This window comes from Oxyura jamaicensis, chromosome 1, assembly GCF_011077185.1.
Source record: "Oxyura jamaicensis isolate SHBP4307 breed ruddy duck chromosome 1, BPBGC_Ojam_1.0, whole genome shotgun sequence".
In the NCBI taxonomy this organism is placed as follows: Eukaryota; Metazoa; Chordata; class Aves; order Anseriformes; family Anatidae; genus Oxyura; species Oxyura jamaicensis.
Window position 1 is genome coordinate 87,740,992 of NC_048893.1, and position 18,255 is coordinate 87,759,246.

The 18,255-nt window shown below is 39.7% G+C and overlaps 1 protein-coding gene across 1 annotated transcript in view; it reads left to right on the forward strand.

The window, feature by feature from the left end:
- The first annotated feature begins 20 nt into the window (after positions 1 to 20).
- DCBLD2 (discoidin, CUB and LCCL domain containing 2) overlaps positions 21 to 18,255 on the forward strand; it is a 44,282-nt gene continuing 26,047 nt past the window's right edge. The window contains exons 1-2 of the mRNA XM_035314959.1: positions 21 to 257; positions 16,971 to 17,198. Coding sequence (XP_035170850.1) covers positions 131 to 257; positions 16,971 to 17,198 — 355 coding nt within the window. The 5' untranslated portion in view covers positions 21 to 130. The remainder of the gene's footprint in view (positions 258 to 16,970; positions 17,199 to 18,255) is intronic.

Below are 18,255 nucleotides of genomic sequence, written 5' to 3' on the forward strand. Positions count from 1 at the left end.
ATTAGGTTTAGTCAGCACGGCGGCGCTCGCTCGGCCGTCGGCGGCCGCGGGGCGCAGGGGCAGAGACGCGGCCCCGGCCCGGCCCGGCCCGGCCCGCCATGCCCTCGGAGCGCCGGGCACGCCGCGGGGCATGGTGAGCCCGGGGCGGCCGCTCCCCGCGGGGACCCGGCAGCCGGCCTCGCTGCTCCGCCTCGGCTTCTTCTTGCTCCTCGTCCTCCTCCTCCACGTCCCGCTGCCGGGCGCCGAGGCGCAGAAAGGTGGGTGCAGGGGGCAGGAACCCGTCTGGGCCGCGGGGGGTGCCCCCGGCTGCGGTTGCGGCGCGGTGGGCCCCGGGTCTTCGCCAAGCCGCGGTCCCAGCCCCGGGGGAGGCTGTGGGGAGGTTCTGCCTGCTGTGAAAAGCCGCTTGTAAGCGCCCAGGGAGCTGCAGGAGAGAGCCCGGGGTGAGAGGGAGGAATGTGGGGTAGAGAGGGTTGCTCGATTGGCTTTTTGTTTGGTTAGATGGGTCGGTGAGATCTCTCCTCCTCGGGTGGAATCGGCTTCAGCACAGCGAAAATTACAGGGCGAGATGTGGTCACTGCGTGGCAGGAGATCAGAGGGTGGCACGGTAACTCACTCTGATCAGATGCTTGGGAGAAAGTGGTGGGAATGAACGTTTTGACGGCAGCTTGAAACTTTAGTTTCTGTGAATACGGGAGCTGAGAAAAGGAATAGTTTTCAGCTCTGCTTGCTTCTTGCACTGGTGTGGCTTCATTTTGGAAACTCAGCTCTGTTTTCACATAACTTTCTGCACATCTCAAAGAGAGATGGAAATGTATTTGAATGTTACAAGTGCTGCATTTAAAGGCACAGTGAATCGGAAATAGATGCTGTGTACTGTTAATCACACATTTTAACAAGATTCTTTAATGGGAAATGGTTAGAGGAGTGTGCACAGAGCAGACTAATCCATTGTCTCATCTTTTTATCTTTCTTCAGCCTATGCACATATCAATCTGACATTAGAAAGCATTTGGCATACTTTTGTTTTGGTGCTGGAGGAAGAGAAGATCCATTTGTTTTTGAGAGGAAATTGGGCAATTTGAACGTTTTGTCTTTTCTGTGTGAGTCCAGCTGCAAGGCAAGGTGTTGGTTTGTGCTGTTGGAGCATCATGTGCTCTTGGACACGTGCTGGAAATACTTGTGCTGACCTGACACTTGTCTGACCTTTTGGAGAGCAGACTGAGTTTGTTATTCCAGGAGAAAACTGAAATAACTGGGGTGGGGGGTGAGACATAGTTTTCTTACAGATCAGTAAGTTGAATTGGCTCAGTGAGTGTTCAGGAGTGTTCTAGAGGGGGTGGTACTGTGCAGCAAGAAGTGGGGCTGCATGGGTAGCAGGTGTTTAGATACGCTGTTCATGTTATCTTTTTGTACTCAGAGAAACCACTGATGAGCTCCTAACCTGAATTTCAATTTACAACATCCCATCCCTCCAGTTAATGGTTATAGTTGGCTCAGTAGTTTTGCTTTTGACATGGAGGGGAACCTGTTCATTGACAAGCTTCATTTTATTTGGTAACAAAAGGTTAGGGTCTCTGCTGTTGTTGAATACAGTGTCCTTTGTAATGAGAAAATGTTGGAATTTCAACGAAAATCCAGCTTGCGAGCAACTGTTTCCTTGTCTAAATATTTTCATTTATCTTATTTCAGAGGAGGTTGAAGAGGCCATATCATAGAATCATTCAGGTTGGAAAAGACTTCTAGGATCACCCAGTCCAACCTTTTACCTAGCAGTGCCAAGCCCCCCATTAAACCATGTCACTAAGTTCTACATCTGCATGTTTTTTGAAGACCTTCAGGGGTGGTGACTCAACCACTTCCCTGGGCAGACTGTTCTAATGCCTCACAACCCTTTCAGTGAAGAAATTTGTCCTAACATCCAACCTAAACCTCCCCTGGCACGACTTGAGGCCATTTCCTCTTGTCTTATCACTTGGTGCCTGGGCAAAGAGACCGATGCCCACCTCACTACAACCTCCTTGAAGGTAATTATAGAGCAGTATCCTGTGTCTTCAAGTGCTGGCATAGTTCTAATTTGGTGAAGGAGTCCCATATGGAAATGAAACTGTCTTTCTCAGTCTGCATAAATCTAATTTACTGTATTAAATATGTGCATGGACTTCCAAGATAATATTTTGATTGTCAGGGAAAATACCCAAGGCTTAGCAAATCCCACAGAGTTGCATTTAAGCTCTTTTAGAAAAATATAGTAAGTGATGCTGTGGAGGAACCTAGCCTGACTTACTACATTAGGGAGACTGATCCTCTGTTAATAAGCAACTGTTCATTTTCTTTCTCAATGTTCAGCAGCTCTAAGCCTCACATACTATATGGTATTTAGATCTTATTCTGAAGGCAGAGTGTTTTCATTTCTCACCTGCTTTTCTGGAGACCACCTTACTGGTATCAACTGATGTAAAAATATGTTTTTGGTCGATGTGAAACTTATTTTGAATGTTGGGTCAAGTGTTCTCCTTCTCCCCTTCCAGCCTAGCTAGGGAATCAAAGCTAGGAATGAAAAAGTGCAGGTAATTTTGCAGTGAATAGGCTTTTCACGTAGTAGCCTGCTGCATTATCTTGCAGGATTAGAGTGGTGTTTTTTTTTTTTTTTTTTTTTTTTTTTTTTTTTTTTTCTCCAGTCTGTCACGTTGAAAATCATTCAGTAATTCATTCTTTGGGACAGGGTTCTGAACAGTGTCTCGCTGTCTTGGAAAATAAGAGCATTTTGTGTGAGGTTTAACAGTTTAACATATTTGGAAACACTGAAAAAAATCCAAGAGAGAAGTGCCTGGTACTGCATGTGATACACGCCCATGCATCAAGGATCAGCTAGGTGCCTGCTGTGCAAGTCACCTCTTGTGATTTTTTGAAACAGTGTTGTGGTGGCTCTAGCTCCTGGTTGCAGGGAAGTTGCTTTAAGCTCTTTTGTAGTATAATTGTACTTCTTTTTCATGTTTTTCATTTTCAGTTGTTTTTCAGCTGTGAATGAAAGCAAGCCGGCACTGTATAAGCTTCCTGCTCTTTGTAGATTGCATTTTGAGAACTAGTGCTCTTTACAGATGTTCAGCTATTGACATAAATCCAGCATGGCCTGTTTGTTGGTTAAACTTAACTTTTCTGGGGGGTGTAGAGAAACCTAAAACAGCTAAGAGAGAAGTGGTTGCTTATCTTTCATCCAAACTGAAGTTAAGTCATGACTCAGTTATTCTGAAGGTACAGATTGTAGGGCACATGAACTTTGTTATCATGCACATATTTCGGTAGTCATCCATTGGCATTCCTAGTGAATATGGATTTGCATACAAAACTGGAATAAGGCCTTAAGTTATAAATAAACTTTAGATGCTGAAGTTGATACCTAAGTAATTTGAAGCAGATTTGTTTGCAACTTTTTATTTGAAAAATTAAACTTAGTATGCTTGTTTCTGAATGTGATTCACATGTTTTGCTCTACCAACCTTTAAGAATGTTATTTCATAATGGAGCCTCCTACAGGAACGTGATTTATCACTAGCTTAAAAAAACATCTGCCTCGGTGTAGCAAAGAGAATTTGTTTTTCAAGGTATAGTGCTGTGTTACTATGATCTGAAACATTAAGAGAAAGAAGGAACGACTCTGTGCATTGAGCCTAGTGAAACAGTTTTCCATGTCCTTGTATCTTGTGATTGAACTGCAGTACTCCTGGATCCATTGGCTGTTCTCCATAGCTCTCTGGTGCCTTTCTGTCTGCCCTCCCCTTCTCTGCAGTGCTCTTGCTCTCACCTCTGCTTGCCCATCCAGCAGGGCAATAGATAACTGTGGCTTTTTCTGGGCTCAGCCCAGAGCTGGAAATAAATCTGTCCCATTTGGTGACTAAGAAAACCTTCCAACTGTGAACTTTGTACCTGAAAGGATATAATAATGTCCTCCAGCTATAAATATGGAAAACAGGTGGCCTGATTTGGGGAGAAGGAAGCAGACAAAGAGAAGGTGGCTGTAGACACATATCCATTAGCTGAGCAAGATGGAAAGACAAGGAGACAGGCGGTAGCATCTCCATAGATGTCTTGGAAGAGGAGATCTGTAACGGGACTGAGGAGGGCTCCAGCCACTAGCATAGCCCATTGCTGGTGTCTTCTTCCTGTTGCTTTTGCAGAGAGCTGCCATGTCAATATGAAGCACTACTGCAAAACTGCCTGCCATGTGAATAATTGTCATGTGCTGCCCCTCATAGGAGTGCCGCTTTCTCCTCTTGCTGTTGTCTGTTGAGCGCTGTCTCCTTGCTCTTTGTATCCATAGTCCTTGGCTGGGAGGGGAGGAGGAGGATTAGAGACAAACCATAAGGGATTATTTTGATTAAAATGACCCCCAGCTCTTTGGATGAAAGATTTATTATCCTTCAAATTAACATTAGAGTAAGTCTTTTATGATGGAGAGGGCAGTGCTCTATTGAACTACTTACTGCTTGTTAATAGGAGAGTTTCACTTGAGAACACAGAGTGCTGTGAGGATGCAATAGTACAGAATGCTGACTCTTGAGGATTCAGGGGTTGGTGCTATGTATGCAGGAGTGCTGAGGCAAATCCCCTTCGTCCTGGTGGCAAGGCATACAGAAGAATATTTCAAGACCAGGCCATGAAGTTCTGCCAGGCTTAACTGATGTGTCTTCTGATTCAGGTTTTCTGATGCTCTTTTCCTCTTCCCAGCGTTGCAGCTTGGAGATAGATGTAGTGAGGAGGAGTGCCCTAGAGAATTGTGTGGAGGAGTGCTGTTCATGAGGGGGAGTGATCTGGTATTGGAACTGTGGACCTAAATGTGGTGTGGTGTTTTTTTTTTTTTTTTTTTGTTGCTGTTCCTTTTGAAAACAAGAACCTCAGCAAAGTTAATTTTCTTCTTCTAGTTACTGAGCCTTATTTGAAGTGGTTAAGTGGGTCTGGTGGGCAGAAGGTACATGTGTTCTGCAGCCCCATGCTTCCTGGGAGGCTGCCTTGCAATACTGATTCTGTTCAGTCCAGCTCATCTCCAGGGGCCTGTTGAGGTCATGCTAGCATCGCCCACTCCTCTTTAAAGAATGCAGGAACCACCATTTTGTGTAAACACTCTAAGACTTCTCATACTTGATCCCAGAATGTATCACATTTTGCTTTGGATTCAAGCAGCACGATGCACACAGTTATGTATGTGTATGTGGGTGTGCATGTACATACACAACTTCAAAAATCAAGTCTCTGAGTCAGTGTTAAAAAGGTAATGTAAATGTTCTTTCAGAAGCTTGCGTATTGTTACTGTGTGCATCTTAAGCCAGTGATCTTCTGGCAGAGTAGTACAGACTTTAGGAAAACTCTTTTCCTGCTACTGAAAGGAGATGGTGATGTTCAGCTTTCAAGATATGGAGAAACCTTCTATTACGTTACTCACATAAGCAAAATAATTTGTCACCTTTTCTGCAGTTCTGCCATGTACTTTTTACTCCAAGAAATGATGTGTTAGGTTTTTAATCTAATTACTGCTGTTCTGTATAGTTCCAGTCATCAGCTAGTTAAGTGTTGCCTTGCATCCTTCAGTTTAGCTCATAATCATCAATACCAATGCAATCCTTTACTTGTTGGAATTGCTGATCAACTTATCGGCCACTGCTTCTATGTTAGTTTCTTTACCATATTTTGAAAGGTTTTAAAATGCACTATTGCATGTCACCTCCACCCCATGAGCTGTGCACTGCACTGTGGGGAAGCACTCAGTGAATTTGTTTTGTAGGCAAAGGGATTTCCTCTCCTCCTGCAATCCCTAATAATGAGTTACTTTTAGGTTAATTCAGTCAAATGTAATTGAATGACAGTAGTCCTTTTTCTTTTTTTCTCCTTCCTCCGTTCCGTCCTCACAGCAACATAGCTGAAACTATTGTCCAAGCATAGACTACAGATTTATTACAGAAGTGACACTATGGGGGTGGGTGGATGGAGCAGTAATATTAACTGAAAAGGTTGCATTAAATTGGATCTGCAACACTTTCAGAGCTGGTTTTTACAGAGTGGTGGGTTAATGTCTGTGAAGCCTGTTCATTAACATGATAACTGTGAAGGCGAAGATTGTTGGTAACTTTGTGTTAAACTTTTCATTATTTGTGATAAAGGGCTTGAGCTGTACTATTGATATTTTATTTGAGATCTTTTTTGCTTTGTATTTTCATACTTTTTATGTAATTTGAGTTAAAAGTAACTCTTTAATTTGTGAGATTGATTTGACATTTGAACTACAAAACCGTATTGGTTTTGCAAATGTCTCTTCTCTGAAGAATCCTTTGTGCAGTGTTTGAGAAAGAAAACAAACCCAGCCTTTAGGTGAGGAAGAAACGTTTAACCTAGACTGTTTCTTTTTGGGTATTTGTGCTGTTCCTCTGCGTGATCACTTAGTTTTTCTAGTCTTTGAAAGAGCAGTAAAGAAGAAAACATTTATGATTGCTAAACTCCTCAGAAACGAATTTAAGGTAGACTTAGTTTGTACCTCTTTAACTACTGGTATCTCACTTTTGAAATATGTTGGGTCTTGGAATTGATATAAGGGCACTTGATAGTGCTTCTGGGAGACCCTGACATTTGGATGCTTACTGCTGGCATTTCACACAAAATCTCTACTTTTATGATTGTCAGTTCTGTTTAGGTTAGACAGATTCTTTTTTCAGTGTAAATACTGGAATAAAAATAATTAGCCATGAGTTTGCAGTCTGTAGGGCTTAGGCCAGCAAACAGTTGATGGGTGCTAAAGCTCAGTCATTAGTTACTCCTCAGACTTTGGTGAGACTAATTGCACCCTGCAAATCAAGTGCATGAGTGCTGATCTTTGACAGTAAGTGACAATTCATACTCTTAAATATTTCCTTGTGAGCTTGCAGTGGGTCTGTGATTTTAGTTGACCTCTCTAGGTACAAAACAACTGACATACATTTACAATAAAAGTGTATAATAGCATAGCGAGTGCGTGAGCAGTTAGAAGCACAATAATTTTTGGCAGCTATGGGTAATTGCTTTAATAAGGATATTTAATACAAATCCTTTTGAAGAAAAACGACTCTTTGAAACAGAGTATGTGTAAAATGGGGGTTGAGTATGTGCCCGTCACATGTGCTCGCTTTTAATTTTTACTAACGTGAAGAAGATATTTTGTCCAGTTCAATGGTCTGTGTGTAAGATAGGCGTTTTGCATTTTGACTCCTACATTCATCATTTTCTCAGATTTGACTGCTTAAGAACGAACCTCTGATCTTAGCAATTTACTGAAAATACTAAGTTTTAAGTTTTTAACTAAATGAACTTCTGTTAACAGAAATTTCATGCATCTTGTTTTTTGAAGGGCAACAGAATCAGGAAAGTTCCAGTTCTGTACCGCTGCTATGATAGTGTACATAGCTGTTGCATTAGTGAATGATTTTGTGTAAGTTGAATAAAGTTTATGAACTTAGTTGTGTCATTCTTGGCAATTCTAGTATAGAATAATAAGGAATTCACCCATATGCTGTGATGTAGTTGTATTTTTTTTAAGAGTAAGTTAGAAAGATGTTTGATTTTCTTTCCCCCCAAGTGTTTAAAGCATTCTAGCTTCAGAAATAGTCAAAAATGATCTTTCTCAAGGTACCTTTAAATCAAATCTGAAAACTTTCTGGAAAGTTAAACTTAATGCAGCATCCTAAATTTGTTTTTGTTAGAATCATGACAACACAACTGTATGGAGCCGTGTTATACAAGAAATCATCTTTTAAAGGGCCCTCCTGGTCTTTAATGATGCAAATCCATTTTTCTGTAAAATGACCCATTGCTTAGGGCTCGGGAGGTTCAAACTTGATACTTTTTCTGTTTCTTTTTGATAGGTAAAGTCTGGAGGGTTTTGTTTGTTTTCTTTTAAGAAGTATGTCTTCCATGCTTTCTTTACGCCTGTTTGTCTTTCATTGGCAAGACTGTATTACATCAGTTTTGTTAATTACCATTAAAAAAAAATGAAAGACAAAATCAGATCTTTTCAGACTTTTTTTCTGTCCTGTGGATATCTTTGTTTTGTACATTTTTCATTGCTCAGTAAAAGTTTAAGTGTATTGTATTTTAACATTCCTACGCTCTTTATAATGTAAAAACTCAGTTCAGATCCATCGAAATCATTGGAATAGTATCCATCAGAACGATAATCCTGCCAGCTACTGATCTTTGGGTCATCAGCCTTGCTGAAAACAGATGTATTGTGCCTGCAGCCACATAGATTCTCTTTCTTAACTTTTCTCCCTCTCAGCAGTTTCTCTGCTAGAGCCATTTCTCTAAGCAGTATGCTGATTTTCTTGGTTCTGTACCTGAAGTGCTGTGGGAGATGGCTATTTGATATATTTATGAGAAATATTGCTAGTAGTATAAAAAGGAACTTCAGTAAATTGTTGTGAGCAGATATCTCACAATTTGGAAAAAGGTGTTGGTTTAAAAGCTTCACGGAGTGATGCTGTCAGTCATATTGTGCAGACACTGTCAATCTTGGTCTGACATTTAAACAGTTTTTAAATATTTGCAAAAGGTTAATTATTTTTATCCCTAAATGTCATTTTTTCCTTTTATTCAGTGATGCATTTGTGGTTTTCCTAGACTTATATTTGGCAGTCCTAGGCCCTCTGCCACCTGCCATATTACTTAAAGTTGCTTCACCACGTAGACAGAATCGTTTCAGGTCTCTAAACTGCTGTTCCTTGCAGTAGAAATAGTAGCTGCTGCAATGTCCAGTTGCAGCTTTTGAATTTGAGTGGCTTAGAAATGCTGAACTATTCTAGCAGTTTTGTCAGTTCTCATTATACGTCCTATCTTCGTGCTTTTTTTTTTTATGTTGAGGTGGAACTAAAGCGTCATATTAATTAGATTTGTGTTGTATAGCTGCTTGCATGTAAATGTGTTTGTTTGTTTGTTTGTATAGACAACCCCACAGGAATGAGGCAGGTGAAAGATTCTCAATATCCTCAATGAAAGGGAGATGGATTAGGAAAGCCGTAGAAACAGGTGAATGACAGTGGTGGTGCAGTTTCACTTGGTTACTTCTCAGAGCGAAGAGACTGTGACTCTGAAAGAATAGCTGGCTGCAGTGAGCCAGCCTGTATGCGGAACGTGTTGTGCACTTCATTTGCCAACAGCTCCACAATGGTTTTCATAGCTGGCAGCTGTTATGTTGTCAGCAGGACTGTAGCCTGATAAATCTTTATCTGGTTATTTTAACATTGCTCTAAAAGGAGTAAGGTGTGGGGAAAACATGGTGTGTTAGAAGGAAGCCAGTGGCACTCAATTATAGTGAGTTTTATGAAACCCCGAACCAAATTATCTGTTAATTGCTGCTTATATGCTGCTGTTGGAACCTGGTATCACAAGAGTGGAAAGAAAGGTGCATTAAATTTTGTGCTTTTAAACACAGGTGAAGTCCAGTGGTAATCAGATTTTTCTTTTCCTCAGGTAAATTAGAAAGTGATAGATAAAGCATTTTCATTACTTCATATTTTCATTTTCAAAGAGCTGTTTTCTAGGCGTTCAGTTCCATAACACAAGGCATCCTTTTCTTCCTGATGTGAAGCAAAGCTAAGGGGCAGGTTGGTGCAGCTGCTAAGTGCAAATAATTTCAACTTGTGGTTTTTGTTGTTGTTTGTTTGTTCATTTTTGTTTTTTGAAAGAAGTATCTAGATGCTCTTCGCTCAAGTACCCAAGCCATCAGCTTCCTTCCTGCAATCTTCTCTTGGGCTGTGTTAGCCAAACGTGATTTTTACCGGTTGCTGCTGGCTTTTCACCCTCTCCTCTCTGTCCCTAGCTCCCATCCTTTCCATTGTGTAGGCTCTAGCAGTTGTGAGACCCCCATTGGCCCATACCTTTTGCCATTACTGAGTAAAAGACAAATAGGGGTGTATCTAGAGTGTAAAACTGCTAGGGTACAGCAAGCACCAGCTATTTGTAAAGGCCACCATGGTGTATGCCACTGTGGACCCGCAGTGTAGGCTGTGTGATCTCATTTATGGGCTGGTAACAGAAGAGAAGAAAAGATGACTGTGGTATTATTTTAACACGTCTATTACCAGTGTGATTGGAGAAGTTTTTGCTTCTTTGTTGAAATACATAAGGCTTGTGAAATTTCCTTCGGTCCTGGCATGATGAGGCTTTTGAGGACCTAAAAGGGTCTGAAGCCTATTCTGACCTTGACTGCTGCTTATTCTTGTCTGGTTTTGTGTGACCGTCTGTGAGTTCTTTTTCATTTCCTTCATCAGTTGTGTTTTGCTGTGTTGCACTTAGTGCACTGAAGCACAACAGTGTTTATTTTTATGAACGTGTTGGTGCAGATGCTAAGTAAATGATATGTCTTGGGAAGCAGGCAGGCTGTGTGTGCCAGACAAAAGATGACACAAAGTGAACCGTCCCTTTGATTCAGCATGGGTAGTAGGTCTGGAGGGCTTCTGCAACATGCATCATTGAACACAAAGAGCTGTTACAGAGTGCTCATGTAAATCACTTTTCCCCATGGCTAGCCTGCTTTTATAGGCTGCTTTTTCTCGGGTACTATTTAAGCAAATCATAACTGCCCATGGAGACTTATTCACAAGGTTTCCCTGACATCAGTAAGGAAGAGCTCTGTGACACAATCTTAGACAGTGGATCTTTCTTCTCTGTTCTTTTAGTTGCTTTGGGTAGTACGTTGTAGCAGAGGAAGCAAATGTCTCACCTGCTCTGAGGAGGCAATAATTTAAGATAATTTGTTTTAAAATGTTACCATATTTTGGATGTTAAATTTAGCAAGGCTAAGTGTTACGCTTTTGTGTGAAACTCAGTGACTGAAAGCTAAGACTGCATTTCCAGAGATGGTGATTGAAAAGCTCCATGTATAGATGAAAATAATGAATTGCTAAGAATCACGAGCCCAGTAAGTGGCTAGTGTTGTAAATGAAAGCAGTAAAGTTTTGTTGTAACATCATTTTAAATGTTATGCTTTTGCTATAAGAGCAAGTATCTTCCTTTGCCTCACTGAAGTCCTGAGCTGAAAACATTTTGAAAGGCAAAATACTGTGTTTTCCCTTCTGTCCTGTTTCCATCTTTGTTACACCTCAGCCCGTAATTTCATCACCATTTTAAGGCTGCCCCACAGCAAGTAAATCAATGGAAGCTGAGACAACGGTAATCCAGCCAGCCCTCCTTCCCTTGATGACAACAAATGCTGCACTGTGGCAATGGGTAGGGGCACTGGTTTGTCTTCAGCCAGCCGAGTCCCTCAGCTCAGTGCACCACTTCTGTGAGTGATCTTTCCCAGGGAGGGATGGTTTGTGCATTTCTGATTGATATTCAGTGGAGTTTAAAATGCCACCACAGGTTGGTAGTGCTGGAGAAAAAAGCAGTTGCTGGTGTTTCCCTGCCCTTACACTGCCCCATCTGTCTGTCAGATAAATCACTGCTGCATTTGTGCTGTAAAATAAACAGCAGGATTGCTCTAGGTTAAACCTAACAGCTCTTTTCATCTCAAGTCCCTGTTTTGGTTTACCATATGGCTACAGAATTGTTTACCTCCATTACTAGGAAGGGTGTGAGAACAAGTGGCTAAAAGCAAGGGACAGACAAGGCTTGCTTTTGTTCACAGCTGCGCTAATTTAAAGCACCTTCAGGTGTTACTGAGCTATGGCCCCACTTGTGGAGGTGTGGGGGAATTTTATGTTGTGAAACATCTGTAGTGGGATGAAATGCTCCAAACAGTATGGTACTGAGGCAAATAAATACCGTAAAGATGAAGGCGGACTGTGTACTTGGTGGCTTGTTAAAAGCATTAATTCTGACAGAGGAGCAGATTCCTTCCTGAAGAAATAGTTCTGGGGATTTGTGTAGAAACAGCAAGGAGTTTGGACAACAGAAATAAGGGCATTTAAAAATACCTTGAAAAGCTATTTAGAATTGGAGGTCTCCGTGGTCTTAATTCTTCAGTGTTTCTTAATCATGGAACTGTTTTTCTGGTTTTGTGAACTTTCTTGTCTGCATTGAGAAAAGCAAGAGGTTTATGCAGTGTCTTTCAGTGATGCTGATAAAGAGCAGGGAAACAGAGTGTACAGGAGCTAAACAGAAGAGGAGGGATTAGTGCACTGTATCAGAGAGAGTTCCACTGTATGTGGAGCTAAAATGAATGCTTTAAAATGTATTTTTGCTTATATGACTAATAGATTTGGTACTACCGTTGCTTAATTAAGAAAGATAAAATTACATTCTGTAAGTAGTCATAAATTTACAGAAAATCGTAGCTTACGTACGCAAAATCTCCTTACAAAATTCACTGGTTAAATAGAGTCTGTTCAAGTGGCTGTGCCACGTGTTAAAACTGAGATCAGTGTTTTGATCTGCATCAGTTGTGCTTTATAGACTTTAATCGTAAACTGTCTGATCTCTTTATTTTATCATTCTCTCTTCTCCAAGTAAGGAATGGGAAAGCATTCTCAAGTTTTAAAGATTAATTTTACCATGTTTTGAGAGGGAGAAACAAGATTAACAGTCTTCAACAGCAGCCAATCTCAGGGGGAAAAAGTTCTGACTATTTTTCTTAGTAGTTGAAGTCAACAAATCTCTTCAATGGATATTACTAAAAGACTTAGCACCCACTCCTACATGTGCAGTATCCTCTCATTTTATTAAATTTCACGTTGTCTTCTTATCCACTGCATTTCGCCATGTTTATGTTGGTTCAAGTTCTGTATTTTGTTGATGCAAAGAACTTGGATATGGGAAATTAGGTGAAATCATCTGCATGATTGCATCAGACATCAGCGTGCTATAGCCTGGGGGTCATGTGTAATCCATCAGGATAATTCATCCAGACTGCATTCGAAGGCGCCTCTGGAAGAGATGAATGGCTCTCCTGACAACATCAGTCTGCTCTCCTCTACCAGCTTCGTAAGAGGCGCCCGTGTTTCTAAGACAGCTGGCTGAAGAACTGGGGTTACTCAGTTTGCTGTGAACCTGGTCCTCAGGCACACGAAATTCATTGCACATGTGCAGACCTTCCAGCAAGCATCAGGTGTAATGTGTACGTGCAAATGATTTGGTGAAGAGCTCAGTCGGTTCTGCCGCTACAGTAGGTCTGTTGTGTGATGGAGAGGGCAGAAAGAAGGCAAAGGACTCATTCAGCTGTGTACTGGTAGCTGGTAACAGAAGTTGTCATCTCATTCAAGAGTAACTGATTTAGGACTTGACATCTGTCTCTTATGTGTACTCAGATGTTCCACTCTCATACACGCAGATTAACCAAAACAAAAGATTCTGTGGTAGTTAATTAATGGCTTCCAAATGAATGAAGTAGCTAATGCTACTGTACATTGTGTGGAGAATTGTGCTTTCTCTTTTTCTTGGGGAAACTGCTGAGTACTGCAGATTGTTCCCCCGATAAAAGATGTATACATCTCTGGGGATGATCGGTGGTGTTTATACAGCTCGAGCAGAAGTGATGAAGCACCATTTGTATAGAAAGCCTCAAGAACTATCCTTTTAGAACCAATAAAATAAAGTGAGGCTTCATTGTTCTGTGGGTTTCACTGCAAGTAGACTTTTAGAAATTTCCAAATAGCTCCTGAGTGATAATTCTGCCATTGGCAGACTTTAAGTGTGTGCCAAACACGCAGTGATAATCTTTAACTTCTTCAGGCATGAAGTCCGGTGCTTCTGCTATCACTAACTGAAGTGAAACAAATCAAAATCAGATCTAAAATACCCAGCCATAATGAGCTATTTTTAAAAAGTGGCATCATCGTAAGGTGATGCTGTGGATGCACTTCAGCACAAGTATTTTTCCTTTTCAGCACAATTTGACAGCAGGTTCTTTGAAGCAGATAGATTATAGGAGGATTTTGCCTTGCATTTTTTCTTTTGATAAAGCCTACAACAAAAGGAAGATCTGGATTTTTCTTTCCATCAAATCATGTTTCTGGAGTTTAGCTTTTTTTTTTTTTTTCATCAGAAAGTCATGCCTTGTTCATTGTTACAAATGCAGCACTGGTATTGTTCTGTGCTTGAGAGAGCTGAACACCAAGCTAGCAAAGAGAATGGTAAAAATGAGTGTTAGAAGTGCTCTTTGCTACTTTTAATTGGACAAATTCACAGTTTAAATACAGTCTGGTCAAAGACCCAAATTCTTCTTTGTCTTTGACTTCCAGCAACCTAGGCTGAAGAAGCAAAATGTAGGGAAGAATCATGTGTGTTGTTGGAATTCCTGGTTTTCAGAAATAGCATATGTGGCACTACTGCATTGCAATAATAGGCCCACTGAAATGAGAAATATTAACCAAGTATTATAGATCTCAAAACCACTTTTATTTTCCTTACAGTGCAATCAGAGCAATCTATCTGCTTGGACAGGTCAAAGCTACTATGATTTGATGTTCAGAAGGTGACTTTATTAGTGTATCTGCATATTTTAAATCCTTAAATGACTGTGCAGTTGTTCACACCTGTGACAGGACAGGAAAAGCACAGAACTGGTTGACTGGCTCTTTGCTCTTATTTAAGACATAACCTAAAACTGATTGATGTTTACATTGAAAATTAACTTCATATGTTTGCAATATAAATGTCTGTTTTGAAATACTAGGCACAAATATCACCATGAATAGAAGATCTAGTATATATTTGTCATTATTATTGTTGTTAGTATAATACATTTCATGTGTTCTGTAATGTGTGTGAGTACTTGCTTGTGAAAAGCTAGTTTACCAGCAAAGGAGTCAGTGCGGTTTGGTTTGGTTTGGTTTGGTTTGGTTTTTTTTTTGACTGATAAGTATACTGTGAATAATGAGTTTGACAACCAAAGTTTTAGTAACTAATAAACCAACACCATACAAGTTTTAAATAATAAATCTTTCACTTTTAGGTTTATAATGTGCCTTTGGAAAGAAACCAATATTAAAATGATAAGCAAATTGTACTATTTAAGCTGCCTATTTGGTAACATTGGACAATTACATATTAATGTATTAGAGTAAAAGTTTAGGAAAGTAAAATACATGCTTCTTGATTATTTTTGTAATGGGAACTGCAAATTAAGTAGAGTGTAATTATCAGCTATCACTCAAATGGGAGTAGTATTTGCCACGGGATGGAACGGTGTTTTATAGCAACTTGCTAAAGCTGGACAAATTATAACATGACTAAAAACCAGCTATACAGATACAACTTTTGTTTTTACTGAAGCAGATAACCCAGTTACCTTTCCCAAAAGAAGATGCATCTTTTTTCATTCAAGACTGCTAGGAAGAAGCTTGCATTTGTTCGTAATTCTCTACATAACAGCAGTGGTTTAGATTTTGGAACATACAACTGTCTGTAAAGTGCTCAGTTTGTGAAGAAAACAGGTTTTGTCACTGAAAATCAGGTGCTTTTGCAAACAGATTAATGAGATTTGTTTGATGGAGCTTTTCTTCCAGGCCACTTCAGTGTGTTGAACTTCTGTTCACGCATGAAATCCATTTATATTAAGAATATTCAAGCTTAGTTAAAAATCTTAAGTATCTGTACAATTTTTGTCTCTATAACATGGCTTACCTTTACAGGTTTAGTAGGGAAGCAGAAATATGTAATAAGAAATAGTTTTTGCCAGTCACTTTTAGCTGTTAGACAATGTAAATGATGTTGATCACTGCTGAAATCTGACATAATGCTAAATCTGTTGTAATTGGAAGGTAGGAACTGCAGACACTCAGTAATTTTGAGGGGCAAAATAGATCTACAGATAACAAGTGCATTTTTAGGTGGTGTTGAAGACACTTTCTAGCAGCGTGTGTAGTCTGATTTTTGTCTCTGCTATTGTTGCTTCCATTCCTGATCTTAATGATTTCTGATCATTTCAGGATCCTGAAAGGTCCTGATTGTTTTTGGGTTAACATGTACAGCTGTCTTTCAAAAGATCTCTGGACCTTGTAGTGACAAATCCTGAAAGTACTAGCACTGTTCCTGGCTTAGTCATTCATGTGACCAAATTCAATAAACAGGCTTTTTGGGCTCTGGTGCTAATGGGACAGTGATTTATAAAGAGCCAGTGATGGTGGATATTACTAAAGTACATTCTTATTTCCAAAACAACTCACAAATTCTTACAGTAGTCCTGTACTATATACTGGGTCGGTTCACATTATGCTGTTGAGTAAATAGATTTATGTTTGCTTTTCATCATCTGATTTTAAGAAATCATAATTTGTACAAGTCATCTCTAATATCGTTACTGCAGTTTAATATTAATACTCTAATGTTGAGGACCTCATGCTGGAGTTAGAAATTAACTTGTTATACAAATCCCAGAAGAATTAAGCATGTTCCCTGAGGAGTGGGTTGAATTAATTACAGCATTAAAATTTTTACAGTAGAAAACAACGCAGTAGCATTTTGATGATGTTCAGACCTGGCAGTTATTATCAGTAGAATATTTGCTGTCCCTTGTCTTTCCAATTATGTTCTTTCTCATTGTGTTATGGATACAGCAACAACAGAAAAATGCTTTTATTTTATTAGTGGGTTTCTACCTCCTTTCTCCTTTTTGGAGCCTGTTTTCTGCTGTATATAGGTGTTGAGGGAACACAAAATAGCAAGGACACTTTCTGTACTTTCAGGACAAATTTTAGTCATTGTGGACAAACTTTTATCTAGTCGAGTAAGTTGTAGAATCCCTCTGGTCACAAGTGATGAGAAGTTAAACACTAGCCAATGTTAGTTCAAAGGTATTTTGTCACGATTGCTCTTCCATCTGTCCATGACTTATCTTTGAGGTTTTTTTTTTCCAACATGATTAGGAAGGTTAAAAAAAAAAAACAAAACAAAACACACTGTTGCTTTTTGTTTTGTTTTATTTTAAATTTGTGCCACAGCAGAAGATAACTAAACCACCAGTGAAGCTTTAAAGTTGGATACAATGTAGCTAACTCATTTTTGTTCTTTTGTAGGTGATGGATGTGGACACACTGTTCTGGGCCCTGAAAGTGGAACTCTTGCTTCGATAAACTACCCACAGACCTCTCCCAATAGTACAGTCTGTGAATGGGAAATTCGTGTAAAGCCTGGGCAGCGAGTTCAGCTCAAATTTGGTGATTTTGATATTGATGACTCAGATTCTTGTCATTCCAGTTATTTGAGAGTTCACAATGGGATTGGCTCCACCAGAACAGAGATAGGTAATAGCTTTTATTTTTGGTTTTGAAAAGCTATTGTCTTTTCTAGGACTTGGCACATAGTTTTAGTACTTTTGTAACTCTTAATTTTTCTTTCCTAGCCTTCTCTGAGCATAGAGTAACTATGAGGTTTATGGTATTATTTATTTTTGTAGCCCTGGAAAACTGTTCTAATTCAATTGGTTTTTGGTCAGGGTGAGACCTTGCCTGATTATAAGAATGCAGTGCTTTTTAAAAGTGTGGATTTCGACTCTTAGAAGAAGTGATGAAAAGAAGGAAGTGTTTATTATATACAGAAATCTTAAATAAGGTAAAGGAAGGAATTTTAGGAATTCTGTAGTCAGAGTTGTGTTTTTCCTGGGCTTCATATCAAGGAAACTCTGCAAAATATATTGGAGTGCTGTGTATACCCTACCACAGCAGAAAAACAGCCATCAGGGACTAGTTTTAGTAAATTTACCTCTAGAAAAGACAGCTTAAGGAAGACCTGTAGCCTGTACAGGTCTTCAGTACAGGCAGAGAGTACAGATGAAACTATAACTATATAAAAATAAAAGTGGTAAACAAAACAGTAGCCTGATAGTCCCTTTCTCAGGTGATGTGCTCCTTTCAAGGATGCTTACTATTGTTGCTCAGCAGGTAAGGTTTCTGGAATGCCACAGTATTCTTAATCTAATTATTCTTAAGTTATTGCATTTTGTTTACTGTATTATTGAAGTGTGTGTATATCTTTGTCTTGCCACTATTCCTAGAACTTAAAAATGAATTGAAAAAATGATGAATTATAATGACAGCAGAGTATCCTATATTTTGTTTGTTTATACAACTGTGCTAAATGCAACACAGATCCTATAATAGTCTTTGATTCTTCAGGCTATTGAAAGAGGCTCTACTGTATTTTTTTTTTTTCTCAGACATTTCCCAGTAGCTTGCAAAGTGGACAGAGACTCCACCAAGTTCTTGTAAACAGTGGAGGGAGTTGCAAAATTGTGAGCGTCTTTATTAAAAAAAAAAAAAGGAAAGAAAAAAAAATGCCTGCCTTTTTATACTGAGAAAGCTC